This window comes from Leucoraja erinacea, chromosome 2 (genome assembly GCF_028641065.1).
Source record: "Leucoraja erinacea ecotype New England chromosome 2, Leri_hhj_1, whole genome shotgun sequence".
In the NCBI taxonomy this organism is placed as follows: domain Eukaryota; kingdom Metazoa; phylum Chordata; class Chondrichthyes; order Rajiformes; family Rajidae; genus Leucoraja; species Leucoraja erinaceus.
The window spans coordinates 49,358,844-49,383,415 of record NC_073378.1 but is presented as its reverse complement, the minus strand read 5'-3'; the positions used below and the strand labels follow the sequence as shown (position 1 = coordinate 49,383,415).

The 24,572-nt window shown below is 39.5% G+C and overlaps 1 protein-coding gene across 9 annotated transcripts in view; it reads right to left on the bottom strand.

Moving 5' to 3' along the window:
• The window catches only part of LOC129709864 (DNA-binding protein SATB1-like), a 167,891-nt gene that overhangs the window by 58,403 nt on the left and 84,916 nt on the right, over positions 1-24,572 (bottom strand). For all 9 annotated transcript variants that reach the window (XM_055656500.1, XM_055656526.1, XM_055656556.1 and 6 more), the window contains 2 exons: positions 19,062-19,271; positions 16,765-16,920 (listed from right to left, as the gene is read on the bottom strand). In XM_055656500.1, coding sequence (XP_055512475.1) covers positions 16,765-16,920; positions 19,062-19,271 — 366 coding nt within the window. The remainder of the gene's footprint in view (positions 1-16,764; positions 16,921-19,061; positions 19,272-24,572) is intronic.

The following is a 24,572-nucleotide window of genomic DNA, read 5'->3' as shown; positions in this document are numbered from 1 at the left end:
TTCACCAGAGATATTTTCTCACTCTAAATTGTCATAAAGGAAATATAGACTTCAAGTATTCAAAGGGTTAAATTAAATTGAGCTTTTGTTCTCACTATCCAAGAATTTAGTAAGATTAATTTACCAAAAAAAACACAAGGGTAGAGGAAACGGTAGCATAGAAAGCAAAAGTAATAAAACTTATAAAAACTCAGGAAACACATAATTATTTGGAACATGTGGTTTGCATTTCTGAAAAATGTACAAGCGTTTGTGGTTAAACTGTCTAATCGGCTGTTATCAACCCGACTCTGCTTTCTAGATCATAATTTACTGGATATTTTAGCTACTGTGGCACATTAACTACAGAGGAAAGGGAAAGCTTATCTTTAGGAATAATATTTCCAGTGCTGCTGTACTCACAGTACATCTGGTTCTTCTGTTAGCGGCAGTTAAATTGAAATATTTCACAGCATGTGTCAGAAACATGCATAATGGTAATAATGACAGATCTGATTAAACCCGAGTGCCACCAGCTCCCTGGTTGACTTGGGTTGTGCAGGTGTGACCTTCTGAGTCTGTGTGTTTAAATAAAATTAATTACAAGAAGGGGCTATGACTCTGTGACATCACAAAGCAGAGGAACTCCCAAGAGGGAAACCTAATGGAATATTTTCCTTCAGACTAATAATATAGTTCATATTGACTTGTGGTAATTAGTGGATCATTAAAGCAGTTTTCCCGAAGTATTTGGCTGACTGATCAGATTAGTGAAAATGTTCTTCAGAACAAGCCCCTGTGTGGTCTGCTGGAGGAAAAAAAATATGCAACACAGCTTTTGCAGAGATGAAGATAAGCTACTGGTTCATCACACTCTAGTGAGCATGCTCAAGCCTGTAATTTTAACATGCCAGGCCGGCACAGGACTTGTCACAGATGGCAGGCTTGACAGTTCCTGTCTGTGGCGCTGATACACAACAGTTCAGCACAGGATCAGTGATATTCTGTCTCATTAGACCCATGCTAATTATCACAGCTAGTTTCAGGGGAAACCATGTGTTGAAATGGTCAATTTAAAGGAGTTTTGCATCAACAAACTGATAATAAGGATTATACAGCAACACGCTGCCTGAAAAACTAATTTATTTTGTCAGAAGCATAGTTATTACATTAGATAATATTCAATGCTATACATTTTTTTAAGTATTATGAAACTGCTTTCAGCCAATATTGTCAGTTTTACTAACAGTTCAGGCTGCTCACTACTTTTACACATCACTATGCATAAAGAGTTCAATATGGTTTAGATCAATCTGTACATTTCCCCATGAGTATAATGAAAGATTTCTTTGCCACTGAAACAGGGAGATGCACTTACATTATGAAAAACTGCCAAGCCAAGTTATTTTTTTAAATCTCTACCTGATGTAGCATCATGTTAATCTGAATCCCATCACTAGGAACACAGCAGAGAATTGACTACATTTTTCTAAACTATTCCAGTTGATTTTGAGAGAAAAACCCTCCTGAGATCAGAATTCATGCGACTAATCTCTGGAGAACACAGACCTGCACCACAAGTTACCAGGATGCCTAACAAATTAAGACTATTTATGCAAAAAGAAACACATCCATTTAGACCAGTGGGGGACAGTGGGTGATTCTCCTATGTGAACACGTCCGTTTCTCATATCCAAAAAGAGCAATATATTTTCTTCGTCCTGGAATAAAGGCTCTGGGTGTCAGCTCCACATGGTTATAAAAAGCAAAACTGTCTCACCCACACCATCAGAAATTTAAGTTATGAAAAACTGGACGCTCGCAGATAGAAAAAAAATGTAGGTTTCTCTGGATCATTGTAAATGTTGGCTGAGTAATTTGTGTTATTGTTATTACATCACATTTGTGAAGCCATCATAACATTTTCCTGTAAGTTAAATGTCAGACCACATAGTAACACATTGGCCTAGAAAATTCATTAGGTCTTTAATAGGAACATTAACATTTCATTGCGTGGTTCATGCTGTTGCAATAGGGCTGTGGTTTTCAAATGTGATTCCAGTGCAACAGCACAAACGTGCATTCACGAAGCACCCATCCCATATGAAAGAAGCAGCGTTCATGATCATCATTATCAACTCACTTTCATACAGTTGCTGCCACTTGACTGCTCAGGTAACAGCAGGGCTACCACTCAGCAGCAGGTGATAGCAGAAAACAAGCTTACCCCTAACTCAGTAGTTGTGCAGATGATGCCTATGTTTGTGCACGTTCAGCAGACGAGCTCCAAATCACATACACTGAAGCCTGCAAGCAAATTGGCCTTAACCTCAATATATGCAAGACAAGTGTCCTTCACCAACCACCCTTCATTAAGGTTTGTGGCGACACTCCTGAAACACCTGGACCATTTCCCAAATCTCAGGAGCCTCGTCTCAGTGAGGGCAATCGATGATGAAATTCGCCACTGCGAGTGTTAAATCAGCTTTGCTACTCTATTCATTTGTATTTATCATTGTACATACTCCAGAAAGAAACACCCACTACACCAATACCAACATACAAATTCAAGATGAGGAAAAATAGGTAGAAGAAGACAGAAGAGGGCTATAACCATGGATGTTTTAAGCCTCACATAGAACAAACATTTCATCTACATATCGATGTCTAAACATAAAATTGTGATGATTCTGATGTTCGTTCCCTGTGTAATGAGTATGCAGGCTTGTGTGAGACAGCCAAATATATTTTAAAAGCATTGAAATGCCAACCTTAACCATTCAATTACTCCTAATATCAGGGAGGAAGAAGAAAATGATTTAGGTACAAATTTTAAAGCACTCCCTCACTATCAATAAGAAGTACATTTCCACCTTTTAAGGGTTTAATGTGAACCATGTACAAAGATTGCCGGCGGAAGCCACTTAATAATCTACAGATATTGTTAAATTGCTTATTGATAGGGAGAATCACTATCTTTCATAACTTCATAAGTTACAGGAGCAGAATTAGGCCATTCAGCCCATCAAGTCTGCTCTGCAATTCAATCATGGGTGATCTATCTTTCCCTCTCAACCCCATCTTCTGCCTTCTCCCCATAACCTGTGACACTTCGCCTCATCTGCCATATCTTTAGCTAGTTATCACCTAATGATCTTCAAAAGAACTGCATATATATATATTCATTCACACTGGAGAAAGAAGTATAAATGAATTTAAATTGTGAATTCCTCATTTATCATAGACAATAAAGATGTAGAAAACTGGAATAGAGACTATTTCATAATTGATGGGCCAATCATATTCATTCTAGACAAACAAAGCAAGGTAGAAAACTGGAAGAAAGAGATGGTCCCTTTCATAGTATCTAAATGGTGGGCCAATCGTAGGGGGAGATGCAGCGAGACCTGGGTGTCATGGTACACCAGTCATTGAAGGTAGGCATGCAGGTGTATAGGCAGTAAAGAAAGCGAATGGCATGTTAGCTTTCATTGCAAATGGATTTGAGTATAGGAGCAGGGAGGTTCTACTGCAGTTGTACAGGGTCTTGGTGAGACCACACCTGGAGTATTGCGTACAGTTTTGGTCTCCAAATCTGAGGAAGGACATTATTGCCATAGAGGGAGTGCAGAGACGGTTCACCAGACTGATTCCTGGGATGTCAGGACTGTCTTATGAATGAGGATACTCCATTTAGAAGATTGAGAGGGGATCTTATAGAAACTTACAAAATTCTTAAGGGGTTGGACAGGCTAGATGCAGGAAGATATTCCCGATGTAGGGAAGTCCAGGACAAGGCTTAAGGTACAAGGGGAAATCCTTTAAAACCGAGATGAGAAGAACTTTTTTGAGTGGTGAATCTCTGGAACTCTCTGCCACAGAGGGTAGTTGAGGCCATCAGCATTGGCTATATTTAAGAGGGATATGTTGAATAAGGGGATCAGGGTGCAGGCTCGAAGCAGGCGGGATACTGAGTTGGATGGCCCTACACATTGAATGGCGGTGCCTCGAAGGGCCGAATGGCCTACTCCTGCATCTGTTTTCTATGTTTCTAATAGGGTGTGATACCCATGATACGCATGAAAGGTACCTATACTGGCTATGAGGATGGTCACCTGTGAAGGAGGTACAGGATACTGAGTTGGATGATCAGCCATGATCATATTGAATGGCGGTGCAGGCTCGAAGGGCTGAATGGCCTACTCCTGCACCTATTTTCTATGTTTCTATGTTTCTATGAAAGGTCTTATGATTCTGGAAGAGTTTAAAATTCTAATAGGATGCTGGAGTCATATGAATGGAATACATTGTTAGCGGAACCTTGGGAAACCTGCAATGCTGGCAAATCCGCACACCCACTCTTCTTCACGTGAAGGAAAGTAAAGGAAATTTGTTTGAGTGCACACCAAAAGTGACTTATCTAAAGCTGTGGTGAATAACACACTATTGAGGTATGACAAAGATTAAATGTGGAAGCTTCGCATGACAAATAATTGCTTTGCACCAAAACCTCAACATCCAGGCACGAATATTTTCTGGTAGGAAAAACCAGTTTGGGTTTCAAAAAAATAAAAATAAAAATGACCATGAAGCTTCATAATCGTATCTTAGATCAACAGTCACTGATTCTCATCCAAAACAATACAAGGCCACGCATTTGAATTTCCAGGGCATTATGAGGATAAGAACATTTAAACTGGTCAGCATTATTAATTTAAAGATTTATATTCTCTTTGCCCACAGTAGTCTGACCACTCCACATAACCAGCAGCAGAACTTCTCCACCAAGATTGGTTGAAATGCTGCTCAAAATTAGCAATAGATTGAAGCAAAATATATCACAATAATCAGTTTGCTGCTAATTTACAAACATTTCCCTTGGTTATTCTGTTTTACTTTGATGTGTAGATGGAAGTATTTTAATTATTTATGCCAAGAGATAATTCCAAAACATGCTAGTGGCTCAATAGTGGATGCCATGGGACTGTGGCAGGACCTGAATACCATTACGGGCACAAGCCAAAATTGGGGGCTATCTCCGACAGCCACGCATCAATACCCCTCATGCCCATTTTGAAAAGGCAAACCAAGTTCCACCAAGGCGCATCCACCCCCCTAGTCCCCGTCCCCGCAGCCGTTCTGTCCCATACATCACAGTAGCGGAAATCAGATCAGCTTTCGCTAAGGTAAAGACTCGGCAAGCAGCCAATCCAGATAGAGTCTGTGAACAGGTCCTCAAATCGTATATAAATCAACTGGCAACAGCAATTGTCGTTATCTTCACCCCCTCTCTTCAACCATCTTCTTTCCTTATCTGCTTCAACAAAACCTCTATTATTCCAGGGAGGGAACAGGGAGATAGGGGATCTGAATGTGTGGCTGAGGGGCTGGTGCAGGGAGCAAGGATTTAGATTTCTAGACCACTGGGATCTCTTCTGGGGTAGGGGTGACCTGTACAAAAGGGACGGGTTACACCTTAACTGGAGGGGGACCGACATTCTGGCAGGCAGGTTTGCTAGGGCTACACGTGTGGGTTTAAACTAAATAGTGGGGGGGAGGGGGGGGGGATTGACAAATTGGGAGTATAAAGATGGAGTTGAAGGGGAAGTGGCTACAGGAAAAATTACAAAAGATTCTCGAATTAATGGGAAGGAAAGCTCGAGAATGGACAACAGAGTAAGGTCAGGGCCAATTGCGAGGGGGGAAGTGAATACGGAGGTCAAAGTGCTGTATATGAATGCGCGAAGTATAAGGAATAAAGTGGACGAGCTTGAAGCTCAGTTAGAAACTGGCAAGTATGATGTTGTGGGAATTACTGAGACATGGCTGCAAGAGGGCCAGGGCTGGGAACTGAATATTCAAGGGTATATCTCCTATTGAAAAGACAGACAGGTGGGCAGAGGGGGTGGGGTTGCCCTGTTGATGAGGAATGAAATTCAGTCCTTTGCAAGGGGTGACATTGAAACAGGAGATGTGGAGTCAGTATGGATAAAACTAAGGAATTGTAAGGGTAAAAAGATACTAATGGGATTAATTTACAGGCCCCCAAACAGTAGCCTGGACATGGGGCACAAGTTGAATCAGGAGTTAAAATTGGCATGTAGCAAAAGTAATGCTGTGGTTGTTATGGGAGATTTCAACATGCAGGTAGACTGGGAAAATCAGGTTGGTACTGGACCCCAAGAAAGGGACTTTGTAGAGTGCCTTTGTGATGGATTCTTTGAACAGCTTGTATTGGAGCCTACCAGGGAGAAGGCAATTCTGGATTTAGTGTTATGTAATGAACCGGATTTGATAAAGGACCTCGAGGTTAAGGAGCCATTAGGAGGCAGTGACCATAACATGGTCAGGTTTAATCTACAATTGGAGAGGGAGAAGAGTAGATCGGAGGTGTCAGTGTTGCAGTTGAATAAAGGGGACTATGTGGCCATGAGGGAGGATCTGGCCAAAGTTGACTGGAAAGATACACTAGCAGGGATGACAGTGGAACAAAAATGGCAGGTATTTCTAGGAATAATACAGAAGGTGCAGGATCAGTTCATTCCTAGGAGGAAGAAAGATTCCAAGGGGCGAAAGGGGTGACCATGGCTGACAAGGGACGTCAGGGACAGTTTAAGTATTGAAGCGAAGAAATACAACGTAGCAAAGATGAGCGGGAAGCAAGAGGATTGGGTAATGTTTAAAGAACAACAGAAGATAACCAAAAAGACAAAACGGGGAGAAAAGATGAGGTACGAAGGTAAGCTAGCCAAGAATATAAAGCAGGATAGTAAAAGCTTCTTTAGGTATGTGAAGAGGAAAAAATTAGTTGAGACCAAAGTTGGACCCTTGAAGACCGAAAAAGGTGAATTTATTATGGGGAACAAGGAAATGGCAGATGAGTTGAACCGGTACTTTGGATCTGTCTTCACTAAGGATGACACAAACAATCTTCCTGATATAGTAGTGGTCAGAGGATCTGGGGTGACAGAGGAACTGAAGGAAATCCACATTAGGCAGGAAATGGTGTTGGATAGACTGATGGGACTGAAGGCTGATAAATCCCCAGGGCCTGATGGTCTGCATCCCAGCGTACTTAAGGAAGTGGCTCTAGAAATCGTGGATGCATTGGTGATAATTTTCCAATGTTCTATAGACTCAGGATCAGTTCCTGTGGATTGGAGGGTAGCTAATGTTATCCCACTTTTTAAGAAAGACGGGAGAGAGAAAACAGGGAATTATAGCCCAGTTAGCCTGACATCGGTGGTGGGGAAGAAGCTGGAGTCAACTATAAAAGATGAGATAGCCGCACATTTGGATTGCAGTAACAGGAGCGGTCCGAGTCAGCATGAATTTACGAAGGGGAAATCACGCTTGACTAATCTTCTGGAATTTTTTGAGGATGTAACTAGGAAAATGGACAAGGGAGAGCCAGTGGATGTAGTGTACCTGGACTTTCAGAAAGCATTTGATAAGGTCCCACATAGGAGATTAGTGGGCAAAATTAGGGCACATGGTATTGGGGTAGAGTGCTGATATGGATAGAGAAGTGGTTGGCAGACAGGAAACAAAGAGTAGGGATTAACGGGTCCCTTTCAGAATGGCAGGCAGTGACTAGTGGGGTACCGCAAGGCTCGGTGCTGGGACCGCAGCTATTTACAATATACATCAATGATTTGGATGAAGGGATTCAAAGTAACATTAGCAAATTTGCAGATGACACAAAGCTGGGTGGCAGTGTGAACTGTGAGGAGGATGCTATGAGAATGCAGGGTGACTTGGACAGGTTGGGGGAGTGGGCAGATGCATGGCAGATGAAGTTTAATGCGGATAAATGTGAGGTTATCCACTTTGGTAGCAAAAACAGGAAGGCAGATTACTATCTAAATGGCGTCAAGTTGGGAAAAGGGGAAGTACAATGGGATCTGGGGGTCCTTGTACATCAATCTATGAAAGTAAGCATCCAGGTACAGCAGGCAGTGAAGAAAGCGAATGGCATGTTGGCCTTTATAACAAGAGGAATCGAATATAGGAGCAAAGAGGTCCTTCTGCAGTTATACAGAACTCTAGTGAGACCACACCTGGAGTATTGTGTGCAGTTTTGGTCCCCTAATTTGAGGAAAGACATTCTTGCCATTGAGGGAGTGCAGCGTAGGTTTACAAGGTTAATTTCCTGGATGGCGGGACTGTCATATGCTGAGAGAATGGAGCAGCTGGGCTTGTACACTGTGGAGTTTAGAAGGATGAGAGGGAATCTCCTTGAAACATATAAGATTGTTAAGGGCTTGGACACACTAGAGGCAGGAAACATGTTCCCGATGTTGGGGGAGTCCAGAACCAGGGGCCACAGTTTAAGAATAAGGAGTAAGCCATTTAGAACGGAGACGAGGGAACACTTTTTCTCACAGAGAGTGGTGAGTCTGTGGAATTCTCTGCCTCAGAGGGCGATGGAGGCAGGTTCTCTGGATGCTCTGGGGGATAAGGCAGGAACAGGGTACTGATTGTGGATGATCAGCCATGATCACATTGATTGATGGTGCTGGCTCGAAGGGCCAAATGGCCTGCTTCTGAACCTATTGTCTATTGTCCAGTGCCCAAGAAAAGTAAAGTGACCTCTTTCACTGATTATTGCCCAATAACTCTATCATCGACTAAAACAAAGAGTCTTGAAGGATTGGTTATAGCCAATATCTACACCAGTCTTTTGGACAATCTAGACACCTTGCAATTTACATACATGAAGAATAGTTCCATGGAGGATACCATCTGCCCTGCACTACAATCAGCTCTGAAGCACCTTGACAATAAGAACATCAGTATCAGAATGAGTCTGAAGAAGGGTTTCAATCCGAAACGCTGCCCATTTCCTTCGCTCCATAGAAACCCACTGAGTTTCTCCAGCATTTTTGTCTACCAGTATCAGAATGCTATTCATTGCCTGGACGTCATCCGTGAACACCATAATATCAAATAAGCTCATCTCTAAACTTCTGGACTTTGTTCTTGGGGCCTCTATATGCCACTGACTCCTGGACTTCCTGACCGACAGACATCTGGCAGCTTGGTGCTACCATTTCTTCCACCCTGACCCTTTACACTGGTGTCCCTCAGGGCAGTGTGTTCATTGGCATCCATATCACCAGCAATCTAACCTGGTTCCATCGTACTGATGTGGTGATTTAAAAAAGCGTAACAGCGTATTTACTTTCTAAGGCACCTGAAAAGATTCACCATGTCCAAGAGGGTCTCCTAAACCTCTAAAGATGGGCTATTGAATATTTTGATGGAATGCATCTCAGCTGCTATGGCAACTGAACTGCCTGAACCTACCGACAAGTATATACAGACGAGTCCATCACATGCTAACTACTTCCTTCCATCCAGTCCATCATCAAGGTGCTCGGGGAAGGCTGGAAGTATCGTCAAGAATGTCAGTCACTCTGGCCATTCCCAAGTCTCCCTTCTAACTTTTGGGACAAGATACAGGACCTTGAAAGCCTAAATGTCTAGACTTAAGAACTGCATATTCCCCATTTGCCATCTGATACATGACCCAAGCTCACCTTTCATACTCCATTCCCCATGGCGCGTACTCTTACTTTTGCCTCATTTAGTTATTCTGTTATTGCACTGTACTGTGTTTTTTGTACTACTTCAGTTTGTACTCCCATCTTTGCACCATTCAGATGTTCTTGCATTCAGTGATGTACTTATTGTGTACTGTTTGCATTTATTGTCCATTCTATGAGCTTCATGTGAATGAGGGATTTCATTGCACCTTGATGTTTATGGCGATAAGATAAATCTGAATCTAAGCCATAAAATAAATCTCAAAGTTCTACCCTTTTTGAGTTCCCAAAATGTACTGTCATTGGTTACAACAGTCTACAGCTTTGATCTACCATTAATCCACCAAATCAAGGCACTAACAAAAACAGTGAATGCAAATGTAATCATTAATTTGTCCACAGTGGATTAGGTGGCTGCTATGTGAGGAAGTGAAAGGAATTTTTATTTGGGAGTGGCATCTAAATTACCTTTGCAAATGAACAATTAGACTAGAGCAATGACTGTGCATTTCCCAGGAAACAGGGAATGATTACCCGCATTCACATGTCCATTTGAACTCTATCCATATTCTGCTAGTTAATATAAATACAATAAAAATGTAACATCTTCAATGTTACTTGACACTGCTGGATTAGGAAACACCTGCAAATGTCCATTATAGTACCTGCAATACTTCTAGTTTGAGACGTTAGCCAATTTTTTCCATGAAGAAGAATGGTTTCCCGACGATAAAATCTATTCTGCAAATATAGTTTATGTCCTTGAAAAGGGAGCTACATATTGCATTTGAGACCTATTGTATGAAGGCTAAAAAACAGCAAGCACCCTATATAAATAGCAATTTGTCTTCCATTGTGTGCTTCGACAGGTCTGTATTGGAGAAAAGGAGTGTATATTGCAGGATGCTGTGAGACACATTGAAGAATTGTCTAGATCTGGTTCATGCAGCAAGTTACTAAGGTAAACTTCATTTACTGCACCACCCTGTGGCAAGAAGACAAGGTTGAGGAAGAAGATTAAAATGTACAACATTCAGATGAAGATATAGTCCACCGAAAATTCCTTTGTTACATCCTGATCTAAGAATATTTCATGGTTGAATTGTCAGTGTCTAATCAAATGATTTTCAATTTATACATGAATTTCTTAGCACACTACCTGGAAAGTAAGTCCATGTTTTATAAAATTATCTTTTCTTGAAACATATCCTTAAATGCTGAGACCCATGTTAACAGCTAAACTCACTTCTACAATAAGCCAGTAAGTACCTAATAAACCAATCTGAAAATTGCACAACGTACTTTCACCTCATGGTACCATGAGGAAAATACCATCATAACTCTCACAGCTTGTGGAGATATCTCTTTATAAATGCCAATCACTTATAACATTGCACAAAACACTTTTTTTTTAACCTGAACAAGGCACTGTAAATCAGAAGCAGAGTGATTGGTGAAAGAACACAGGAGTAATCCATTCAACAACCTTCTCAAAGCAAAACACAACTTTAATTTTTCTGAAGCACGGTGTCATAATCATGTAGTGAAAACCAGTTATTTCTGGCGTGGATCTCAAATGCAATAATTTCTGGAGCATATCTAGGTCAAACTATTATCATATTTCTTATTTATTTATGATGAAAAAAAGCTCCAGTGGAAAAAAAAACGCATTCAAATAGCACTTTACCACGTCCTTGGGATGTTCCAAAGCACTTTACAACCCAATCAGTTACTTTTAAGCACCATCACAGAAGTAATGCAGGAAAAATTAGCTGCCAATTAGAAAGACCCAAAGAAGCATCACCCCAGCTAAACTATTTTTGGTGTCCTTGGGTGAAGGAGGAATATTGTTCACAACACTTCAGAATTTGGCAAAATGAGCACCAAAATGTTTATATGATAAAGGGAAAGTAGAATACGAGATTAATCTAGTGAGAAATATGAAACCAGACAGTAAAAGCCTCTTAGGATATGCAAAAAGGAAAAGATTAGCAAAAGTTAATGTGAGCCCCTTACAGCCTGACACAGGATAAATTATATTGGAGAATAAGGAAATGGAAGAGAAATCATTCAACAATTTGTGTCTTCCTTCTCAGAAGCCACACGAAGCTGCAGGAAATATTGGAGAGCACCATGCCCCATAGTGAACGAGAAACTAAAAGGAACTAGATTCAGTTTAAAAATATATATTATGGGACAGAAAACAGATAGATCTTCAGTACCTGAAAATTTGCATTCGAAGTTTTGGATGCACAGGTAATCATCTTTCCAAATTACAGCTGTGCAAGACATTGGTAGACCAGACCTGAAATATCATGTGGAGTTCTGATTACCAAAATATGAAGAGGATGAGAATAAGTAGAGGGGGCACAGAAAAGATTCATAACGATTTTATTGGAACTGGGGGACTTGAGTCAAAGGGGACTGGATAGGTTGGGACTATTTCCCCTGCAGCAAAGGAGGCTGATGAGTGACCTTGAAGGTTAGAAAATCATGAGAGGTAAGGTGAAATGTCAGGTTAGGAGAGAATTAAATTACAGGATATAGGTTTAAGCTATGGGGAAAGATTTAAAAGGTAATTGAGGAGCAAGTATTCTACACAGTGGAAGGTGGGTTCTTGAAACGAGCTGCCAGTGGAAGAGGTAGAGGTAGGTATAATTGCAATGGTTAAAAGATATATGAACAGGTTCATTGATAAGTTTATAGAGGGGTTTGGGTAAAATGTGGGCAAATAGGATGAATACGGAAAGGTAGACACAAAATGCTGGAGTAACTCAGCGGGACAGGCAGCATCGCTGGAGAGAAGGAATTGTAGACAATTCGGGTCCATCCTTCTCTCCAGAGATGCTGCCTATCCCGCTGAGTTATTGCAGCATTTTGTATCTACCTTTGATTTAAACCAACATCTGCAGTTCTCTCCTACACAGTACGGAAAGATACATTGGTCGGTACGGACAAGTTGGACCACAGGATCAGTTTCCATGTTCTATAACTATATGAGAGAACAAAAGGCTCTTTAGGTTGACACTGGTACAGGGAAAATGTTGTAATCTGTTAATGAACACATGAGTGGATTTCATTGAAAATTCTGACATGATGAAACAGAGTGGAGGCAGGAAGGAGGTTCTGCCTGAACTAGTGTTGTGTAGGATTGGGTTAGTGTGCGGAGATCGCTGGTCGGCACAGGCCCGGTGGCCGAAGGGCCTGTTTCCATGCTATATCTCTAAACTAAACTAAACTAAACAAGGGGGCACAATCTCAGGATGTGGTGTAATATATTCAAGACTGAGATGAGGAGACACTTTTTCACTTGGAGAGTGGGGAATCTATGGAATTTTCTACTGGAGAAAGCACCTGGACATATGAGGAGATAAACAAATATGTAGCCACAAAAAATATCAAGTAGTCTAAGAGAGATCGGCCATATTGCACCAAATGGTGAAATACGCTCAAAAGGACTGATTGGCCTTTTCCTGCTTCCATTTCCTATATTTCTATACTTATATGGTAAAAGACAGCACAGAAATAATAATAATAATAATAATAATAATAATAATAACAATAGAACAGTGCAGAGTTAACATGGAGTTATAAAAGGGAAGTAATGGCTGATAAATCTGTTGGAGATTTTTCCGGTTGTAACCAGCAGAATAGATAAAGGGGAAGTCAGTCTACTTTTAGAGCATCGCTTGAACTTTCAGAAGACATTTAATAAGTAAATGAAAGAAGTTATTATATAAAATTAAAACACATTGGACTGGGGTTAACTTCTGGTGTATACAGAAGATGCTGCAGACAGAAAACAGAGAGTGGGAATAAAGACTTTGTCTTTGGGTCAGGAGTTATGCATGGCAAGATGCCAAGGGGATCAATGGTGGGGACCCAGCTGTCCATAATCTATATCAATGATCTGGATGAAGGGGCCAACTGTATTATATCCAAGTTTGTTGATGATAGAAAGCTGAGCAGCAATGTGAGTTGTGAGGAGGATGGGGAGAGGCTTCAGGGGAATACAGACAAGTTATGTGAATGACGAACGACATTGCATGCTGAATATAATGCAGGAAAAAACAGGAAATCATTCACTTTGGCAAAAATATATATATTTTTTAATTGTCTTCAAATGGTGAGATTGAAACGGTGTTGGTGTTTAGTGGGATCTGGCTTTCCTTTTGTGAGAATCACTGAAAGTTAAGATGTAGGAATTTAAGAACAAGAGGTTTGACTGAAATTATATAGGTGCCTGGTGTGACTGCATGAGAAACATCGTGTATTGGACTGCTATTCGTAACTAAGAAAAGGCAAGTACGTCAAAGGGGGGTGCAACCAATATTAATCAGGTTCCTGAGATGGGAATAAGTTCATAAATCCATGTCAAAGGAGCACAATTAAGCCATTCGACCCATTAAGTCTACTCCACCATTCAATCATAGCTGATCTATCTTTCCATCTCAACCCCATTTCCTGCCGTCTCCCCATAACCTTTGACACATTTACTAATCACGAACCTGCAATCTCACTAAAAATACTAAATGACTGTCTTCACAGCCGTTTGTGGCAATAAATTTCACAGATTCACCACCTTCTGACTAAAGGTACGTCCTTTCATTCTGAAGCTGTGCCCTTTGGTCCTAGACTCTCCCTTGACTGGAAAAATTCTCTCCACATCCAGTCTATCCAAGCCTTTCACTATTCGTTAAGTTTTAATCAGGTCACCCCTCATCCTTTCAAACTCCAGCGAGTGCAGTTCCAGAGCCGTCAAATGCTCATCATGTTAACTCAATCATCCCCGGGATCTTTCTCGTAAACCTCCTCTGGTCCCTCTCCAATGCCAGCACATCCCTCCTCCGATATCGAGCCCAAAACAATATTCTTTGATGGAAAGATTAAGCAAACTGGGCCTATGCTGTCCTGAGTTGAGAAGAATAAAATATGATCTTATTGAAATATACACATTGTTAGGGCATTTGACAGGTTTGATCCAGGGAAAATGTTCCCACTGATTGGCTATCTAGAACCAGGATTACAGGATTAAGGTTCAGGCCCAAGATGTTGTAAAATAATTCACTCAGAAGGTATGAATCTTTGCAATTCTTGACCCTAAATACAATACAACAATACAATTTATTTGTCATTTGAACCCCATTGAGGTTCAAACAAAATGTTGTTTCTGCAGTCATACACACAAGAAAGAACCAAGACACAACACAATTTACACAAACATCCATCACAGCGCATCTCCTCCTCGCTGTGATGGAAGGGAAAGGCTTATTTGAAATATTCCCAAAGGACTGAGGAAGCTCAATCACCAAGTACATTCAAGTTAAGAATAAGAATATCTTTAAGATATTCAAGTCAAGGTAAGAATTAGAAGGATATAGGATTGGTATAGTAAAGAGGCACTCAGGTCAGCCACAATTTCAATGAATAACAGTGAAAGAATGAGGATCTGAATGGCCATTCCTGGCTCATAGAGTCAGGGCAACTTCCAATTTCCTGTGTGAAAATGCACACCTCCAGATTTAGTGACAATTTCTACCCAGCTGTTATCAATTCAATTCAATTCAACTTTATTGTCATTGCAGATACAAGTATGGGTACAACGAAATGCAGTTTAGCGTCACTCCATAGTAATAGTGCAATATAGAAATAAAAAATACAGAATAAGCAAACAATGTGGACCGAGAGACTGGAGAAATCTATCGGCGGGACTCCGAGTTCAGCAATGTGATAGTGTTGTTGTAGAAGCTGTTCCTCATCCTACTAGTACGAGACCTGAGGCTCCTGTACCGCCTCCCTAATGGGAGGAGGGGAAACAGTCCATGGTTGGGGTGGGAGGGGCCTTTGATGATCTTCCCGGCCCGTCTCAGACACCGTTTTTGGTGGAGGGCATCCATGGCAGGGAGCGGGGCACCGATGATGTACTGAGCGGTTTTCACCACCCGTTGTAGTGCCTTCCTGTCCGCTGTGGTGCAACTGCTGTACCATACCGTGAATCAGGTGGTCAGGATACTTTCGATGGTACAGCGGTAAAAGTTGGCCAGGATTTGAGGGGACAGGTGAGCTTTCTTGAGCTTCCTCAGGAAGTAAAGGCGCTCCTGCGCCTTTTTGATCAGCTTGGAGGTGTTGAGGGACCAGGACAGATCCTTCGAGATGTGTACCCCGAGGAATTTGTAGTTGGAGACGCGCTCCACCAACTGAAATCAGACGTCTCAGACAACTGAATCATCCTATTAACAACTAGAGTGCAGATCCACCTACTTGGAGACCCTCGGACTATCTTTGATCAGACTTTACTGGCTTTTTCTTTACACTAAAGGCTGTTCATGTTATTTCCTTTATCATGTATCTGTACACTGTGGATGGCACGATTGTAATCATATATTATCTTTCTGCTGACTGGTTAGTACGCAACAAAAGCTTTTCACTGTACCTCGGTATACTTGACAAAAAAACTAAACTCAAACTTTTACATCCAATTGAATAAGCAAGAACTTTTGGGAATATAAATATTCCCAAAGACAGGAAGGAGGCAGCTCTGCAGCAAAATTGTGCTTGTGTCATATTAATTGCAAGCCCAAGTCCTAAATGAAAGTGGAGAATGCCACCAATTGAGCCTCGCAGACACTCGTGTACACTGAATACCTACATGTAAGTGGGAAAATATAAAGGGAAAAAAGAGTGTCATCAGTTATTCTTCAACATTTACCAAAATCTCACAAGTCTGAAGCTATGGATGAGACCACTGGAAGAAACTGACATCCTCAGTAAATTCATCATGCCTACCGAAATGAATGGTCTAACTATAGATGAACACAATTCAACTCAGCTTATTGATGTCAATAAATCAGAAAGGCATCTAACAAAACCATGTAATAAAAACATTAATTCTTCTCAGAAGCAAGTCTACTTCTGTCACAATAGGAATCAGGAAAAAATCATGCAAAATAATGAAAGATCTGTACATCATCAACTATTATATCAAAGTTCAAAGTCATAAGAAAATTACTGGTAATAGTATAAAAGCATAATAATGAAATTAAACCAATTTGATATACTACTGTGATCTATAAAAAGGGCAGATCTACTTGGTATAACTAATTTCCAGATCCTTTACATTGAGCCTTTCCTGCTGATAAATGATTGCAAACTAAACAACTGTATGTTACAGGATGCATATCTTGACCAATTAGTCTTTCTATATCAAAAATATCTGTGCAATGCAAGAATTCCTTACCTGGCTCTTTGTTGCTGCAACCTTAGCAAATAGTGCTTGGGACACTTTGGCCCTCTTCATTTCCTGCTGAATCTCATCGTAAATGGAAGCATTAATATTAAATGCACAGCCTTCCATTTTACCATTCCACTCAGTTGTAATGGACGATGTTTTGACCTAGATAAAGTTTTAATCTGAGTTAATAATGTACAATGGGAAATAAGTTGAAATACAAAGACAGAGGGACAGATATATTCCTGTGGTACTAGAATTTGTTCACTAAGGTACATCACGGATAACGTTCCAACTTAGTATTAATTCAACTTTATTCAACCTAATAAATAATTTCAGGAATCTTATTGAATCTTTAAAAAAAATTCAGAACATCAATCGCAAACATAAAACTTCATGTGCATTGATTATGCTTTCTGGATGACACGCATGTGGACTACTTGTGGGTTGGACATTGAGACTGCCATTTATCCAAGAGTATCTCAAACATTTTTGTAGCATAAACATTGGCATCATTATTAACAAAGTCATAAAATAATGCATTGTATGATGGCTCTAGGACAGTGGATTTCTTCCAACGTATAACTATATGATTTCAAAAAAAATAATGGCTGAAAGTCTGCTCTTTATGACATTGAGTAGATGGTCCCCTGAAAAAAACCCATCAGGCAACATTTAAAAATCACAGCAAGCCATTTTAATAAGGATGGCAAGATTTGATCCCACTTCTTTTCCTTTGCTCAACTTGTTAAAACAATTCCCCGTGGACTTAAAGAAATGATGTGTGCATTGTGGGCAATTGAAAAAAATATAAGCTCATACACCAAGATAACTAATTATATTTTTAGTATTCGTTTTCTACTCTTCTTCTCAAGACGATGAACTTCATGAGTCTATGCATTGATTTCAAATGTATTTGCCTGTATATTCATGAAATCCTGTATGAGTAGATCCTCATCTAATCTCCAATTGTCCAAAAGGAACTAAATTTTCTAATAATGCCTTGCACTTTCTCACCCAAATCATTTATATAGATGACAAACCACAATGGGCCCAGCACCAATCACTGAGGCACACCACTAATGACAGGGCCCCAGTCTGAAAAATAACCTTCCACCACCATCCTCTGCTTTCCACTGTGAAATCAATTCTGTATTGTTAGCCAGTGCTCTCCCTGGATTTAGACTGTTGGTGTTGTCTGGATCACAGTGTGGGTGGCTTGGTGCAATGGATCAACAATAAATGGGCTGAGCATTTGCAAAATGTGCTTTGTGAGCTCACTGTCAGTAGAGTGGGAAGCCATTTGTGTTTGGTTCAGAGGTCGAAAACTATGGGGTAAAAATCACATTTAAAATGTCCCGTATTCATATATAGTAATGATTATATTTGCACTGTATTTCACTTTCAAACTTCAGTTTACATTGACTTAAATTTTTAGGGCATTAACTGTGGACACATTTCTATTCCAAAATGATCAATTTCTATTTTTTTTTCCTAATGCAGAAAGTAATAGGAGCAAATGTGTCACCGGTCTGTCTACAAAGCAGAGATTTGTGCAGTGAGAGCATGGATCAGAGAGATCAGCACATGGAGATTAGCAGATCAAGTTTGTGCATTCCTCGTTATATGGCCATTAAAGTAATCATCAAAAAATATAAAATTTTGCAAATAAGGTACTGTTCGATTCACCTCTACCTTATTGTTGGCATTGGACTTAGTTTATGAAGCTGAAGTGCTACAATGCTGCGAACTATATTCCACACACGACACTCCACCGATATTGCACTCAAGTTTGATGATTTTATTGATGTGTGGTATTATATGATCTGCCTGGTCAGCATGCACAACAAATCTTTTCACTGTACCACGGTACATGTGACAATAATAAACCTAAACCTTGAATTCCATGCCTTTACAAACCTTTTCTCGGATTGACTAAGATTCAACCTTTGGAGCAAAGAATCAGAAAATTCCGCACAATGGATAACCAAAAACAGTTACATTTATGAAAGCCTTCCTTTTAATATTTTTTAAAATTGTGTAAAATATGACATATGAGTAAATAATCTGACAAAAAAATTATATTATTTGATATTGGATAGTCTGAACCAAATGCCAAATTAAAAAAAAGTTCACAACAACTCAAAATTAAGTATTTTTTAAATAAATGACATTCATTTAATCACACAGCAGCTTCAGAAAATACATTAAATTGGGAGTTGTTATTTAGATTCAGATTCAGATTCAATTTTAATTGTCATTGTCAGTGTACAGTACAGAGACAACGAAATGCATTTAGTGGTTACCTGTTGGGTACGGTTAGGAGAACTTATCAAAGGTGCAGTTCCAATCCCTGAGGCTGCATTGAGGCTTCTCTCCCTTTCATCCTGGTAAATACGGTCCCTTTCTGCTTCAGGCAGGTTTAGAAAATTCTGCATTGCTCTCAAATTGACCAACAAAGACTGTGAGGCAATCTTGGGGTCCTCTTCCTTTCTGAGTATTTCAGATAGTAGACCCTGCATAAAGGAAAAAGCAGAAACATCATTCAGATATTTTTGTGAATTGAACTTGACCAAAGACCACTAAATATTCACTCACTGCTTTGCTGGAGTTTCAGAATCAACCATCAACGATAGCGAGAATACATTAATGCTCAATTAGATGTTTTGGAAGAAAGACTCAATTGTAATTCTAATTTTATAACTGTCTTCTCCAGCAGTACATTCCTATTCGTGATACAAACCAGAGTATAGGAGATCACTACACAAAACTTAAACAAAGCATGCTGTGGTAAATCTACAAATTGCACAATTGTGGCAAGCTAAATATGAAGGATATTGCAGCAATAGTGCATGACTAATTTTGCAGTGAACTTGTTACCGGTTGTTTTATAAATATAATACAGATCTTTTTTTATTCAAGCAGAACTTTCAATAAATTTTTAATTAACACTGTCATTTCCATTTTCAAACAGTAAAAATGTATTCTCCATACATACCCTCTGTCAATATAAAAATATTTGACAGAAGTTAAAATAAATGTTTACCAATATTTCAAACTATCTGTATGAGGCAAAGCTTCACAGACCTGATGAGTATGGAGCACTCAGATGTAAATGTTAATGCGCATTTCATTGCCATCTGTTAACAGATGCTGTGTTAGCTGCAAGAATATCCACACACGAAGGAAGAAATAACTGCTATTGGGTTAATAGATGCAAATATTTGTATGCACCAGCTTCTGATGCTGCACAACTTTGTTTTTCAGGTGGATATTATTGCCAAGAGAAAAATTTTAAAGATTTTTCATAATGGCGCTGTTTGCATTACTTATACAAACTGATCAACTTTTCATATAACACAGGTACCACATTGCTGCAAACGTAACACCAGTTTACTGTTAAAATACACTTCAGTAATTCCTAAGCAGATGCCAAATAAACCTTAGAGTACTGAATCTGCAAAAAAAAAAAAAGATTTGTTCCCTATAGGCCTGACTGTGCATAAAATGGCTGACTACCTTTAATGTTCATTTTGGAACAGTCACCGTGCTTTCAACCACTTTATGGATGGTTGCAGCTGTATGTATAACTATTATCAGATTTACAACAACAAGAGAAGAACTGTGAAACACAGAATTTGAGTAATATCTCCAAGTTATTAAAAATACAATTAATTCCCATTTGTTCTCTTGTCAATTTCATAAAATTGAAAATAACCAGCAGTGATTTCTTTGTGTACTCAAACTGATTTACAAATCAGACTCCCAGTATAGAGACTGTTGCAATCAAATTTAAATGAAAGAAAAATTACCATGATGAAACTAACTACGCAAATTCAAACATTGGATAATAGTTTTATTCCTCTGTGGATTTATAAAACAGCTGCCCAGGCAAAGAAATCCTCACACTTCACCCGTGCTTAATAATCTTTCATACAGGGCTGTGCCAATCGATTTTTTAACAAATTGTAATCAATTCATCTACTTGTCATCAAGCCAATACTTCTGAGCATGACATTAATATGGTACTGCAAATCTCCCATTAAGTTGTTCAAACCCATTTCTACAGATCTCTTATAATACTGTTCACACACACCAAATCATTCTCAAAAGTGTAGTCACAGGAAACTGCAGATGTTAGGTTATTGAGCAAAACACAAAGTGCTGGAGGAACTCAGCACAAACAGATGCTGCCTGACCCGCTGAGTTCCTCCAGCCCTTTGTGTTTTGCTCATTCCAAAAATGATTTTTATTTTTTGGATTATTTGTTTCAAAACTAAAAATGAAATAATTTGGTTTTAACTACACTTATTATTTAAATAATCTGCTACTGGACCTAATTAGCAAAATTATCCATTTGAACACCCTTGATTTTCGTATAGGCCAACCATATCCTTTAAATCCTGACCTATAATATTTTGATGTAAAATTGAGAAAGCTCTTTATATTAACAGTGAATATTTGTAAAATACCTAATTGAAACATTTTATACTGATTTTCTGCCATTATGCTTTAGAACCAGTCAGTGAGTTATCATAATGCTCTTGATTTATTATATAGATTTAATATTCAAGAGTATACATTTAGGGGAATCGTTTTTCTGTCCGGTAAAAAAAGGTTTGAAAATGTACTGCAACACTAAAATTAGCACACAGGCTTCTGGAATAACGGAAGAATGGAGAAGACCGTCCGTCGCACTGTGATACGGGTGTCAAGGATAATGGGGAAAATGCAGGAGATTGGGGTTAGGAGAAATAGATCAGCCGTGATTGAATGGCGGAGTAGACATGATGAGCCGAATGGCCTAATTCTGCTCCTATGACATCCATTACATCCTATGACATTATATGCTTATAACAAGTTCTTCCTCTCAAATTCACTAATAAAATTGCAGTTGTCATGTTGTAAGCAAATAACAATTTTCACAAGTTTATGTACATTGCTTGATTTGTACATATTTCATTAAGAATTCAGTTCATAATGCCAATGTATTTATATTCAGCGATTTTCCACGTTGATTTTATTATATAATAAGTTATTGATATATGAAAATCTAAAAACTGCATATGCTGGAAATCTTAAATTAAAACAGTGTCTATCTTAATTTATTATTAATTATTAAATTGTTGAAAACATTAGCGATGCAGTGGTGCAGGTTTCCGATGGGCATTCCTTACAATGCTATGCACGACAGTGATCGTAACTTATACTGAAGTGTGGATAGCCGTTGTCTCGCTAGGAGCTCATCCGCCCTTTGACAGGTCTTTTTTTTGGTCCTGCTGGGGGAGAGTTTAGTCGCCGACTATCCGACCATGGAGCAGGTAGCACAGGATTACATGGTACCCGTGGCGGAGGGAACTCATCCCGACCTGAGAAAAGCTCGGGGGTCACGTAACTACTAAACAATTAATATATTCCAAGTTTACTACTAGCAATATGAAATTACATTGTTATAATGGTATTTAGTAAGGTAGGTTTTGCAGCCATTCATTATTACTCCAAATATATTCCGTAAACATACCAATACTTGCAAAAAAAAAAATACTGCTGGAGGAACTCAGTGGGTCAGGCACCATCTATGGTGGGAAATGAACAGATGGTGTATTGGCACACCCGTGACCCACCTGGACTTGAACCTATTTCACCCCTCCGCCTCTCCTTCCACCAACATTAATTTATTCCTCTAGCTTCACAATTTGCAATGCTTCCATTTTTATCTCAACACCGTTTGCCTTTTCATCTCTGGTCTTTGTCCAAACATCTGCCTATCAAAACCCTACCTCACCTGTATAAACCTATCACTTCCAGGGCTTAGCCCTGCCTTTCCACTATTCCAACTCCCCCCCCCCCAACCACTACGAGTAATCTGAAGAAGGGTCCTGACCCAAAATGGCACCTTTGTGTCTTACAATGTAAAGAGATATCAACAGTCTTGCACACCAACAACCTCTAGATGAAGTAGAGCAAAGATGAAATGGGATCTAGTTGTCACCATTTGGAAGAGGTTATGTTTGTTTTCCAACCATTGAACATAGGGCTATTTATTTGTGATTAGATTATACGTGCCAATTATGGGAACACACACCAAAGCCCCAAATGTCAAATTTACTGATGGACTAGTCAATTGAGAATTGTTCATGTGTTGAAAGATAAACAAAACGAGGGAGACATTGTCCGAGCTTTTAGTATTTTGTGGAAATTCAAGAAATACTAAAATGTTAACAGAGTTCTGCGCATTTCGCCCAAGGGAGAAATTGGTCCATGCCTTCTCAATCAGCTCTGCTTGCCTGTGCTTTGGACTCAAAATACCTTTTTGCTTTATACCAACTCTGACACATAGACAAGCCATGGTAAACCAAATTGTATTCAATTTAATATTCAATTCTGAAGTACATAAAAACTAATTTAAACAAAACTTTTATTAACAAAATAATATCAATTTATGTTAAGATCTGTGCCATGGGAAGTTAAATAATTTAGTGAATCAAAGAACCAGTAGAGGTAGTTTCACCAGGTGTCATATGACCGGCAGCAGGTTTATATTGACTAACTTTTGATGCTTGGTGAACAGACTTACTTCAAAATATGTAAAAATCAATAGCATGAAAAATGTTAATTGTTTGCAGCCTAAATTTACAAGGCATGTACAGTGTGCCCTTTCTAAAATGCACATCCTGGAAGTGATCCAAACGGTGTGTCATGGTAAGATGCTTGTTCTAACAGGAATTAGTGGAGCAGAATTGGACTGGGATGACTTATATCTGTTCAAGCTTCCTATCAATTGCCCTGCAGCATTTGTTACTTGTAATAGGTGTTTTTGGTAGACTTTTAGTCTTCCAAAAAACGCTATAAATAGCAACTGTAATGCACTATTTTGTGCAAAATGCTTCTCGAAACGTTTCAACCATTGGGTTACAGCTTTCCTCTTAAAAAATGCAAAGAACCGAACTTTTATTTTTGTTACTGCAAAGTAAACAACATAATACAAGAACAGAGGGAACTGGAAACACCCAACAAATCAGGCAGCCTCTCTGAAAAGAGAGTGTTAATGTTTCTGTTCAAAGGTCCTTCGTTAGAATTGGGAAATTGAAACATGAAATAGAGCCAGCACCGCCATTCATTGTGATCATGGCTGATCATCCCCAATCAGTAACCCGTGCCTGCCTTCTCCCCATACCCCTTGATTCCGCTAACCCCGAGCTGTACCTAACTCTCTTTCAAATTCATCCAGTGAATTGGCCTCTACTGCCTTCTGTGGCAGAGAATTCCACAAATTCACAACTCTCTGGGTGAAAAAGTTTTTTTTCTCATCTCAGTTTTAAATGGCCTCCCCTTTATTCATAGGCTGAGGCCCCTGGTTCTGGACACCCCCAACATTGGGAACATTTTTTCCTGCATCTAGCTTGTCCAGTCCTTTTATAATTTTATATGTTTCTATTGCGGCCTCTAAAGTCCTGCAGAGCTGCATCATGACTTCCTGTCACATATTCAATGCTCTTCCTTACCTCTGGCCTAATGACCGAACAAGCGCGAGGTGCTGCATTTTGGGAGGTTGATAGCAACATAGAAAATAAGAAAACTATTTATTTGTAAGTTGCAGAATGGATGGAAGAAGAATGAACAGGGCAAAGAGAATATCTCTGATAAGGTGGTGCAGGGTTGGTATGTTATACATTGTTTAAGGGGATGTCTCATTGATAGATTCATGGGGTGGTTGAAGAGAAATAAAGTCATGGGGTGTTTAAATGATGTGAAATGCAGGTCTGATCTTTTGCTAACTCATAGTGATTCATAGAGTGATACAGTGTGGAAACAGG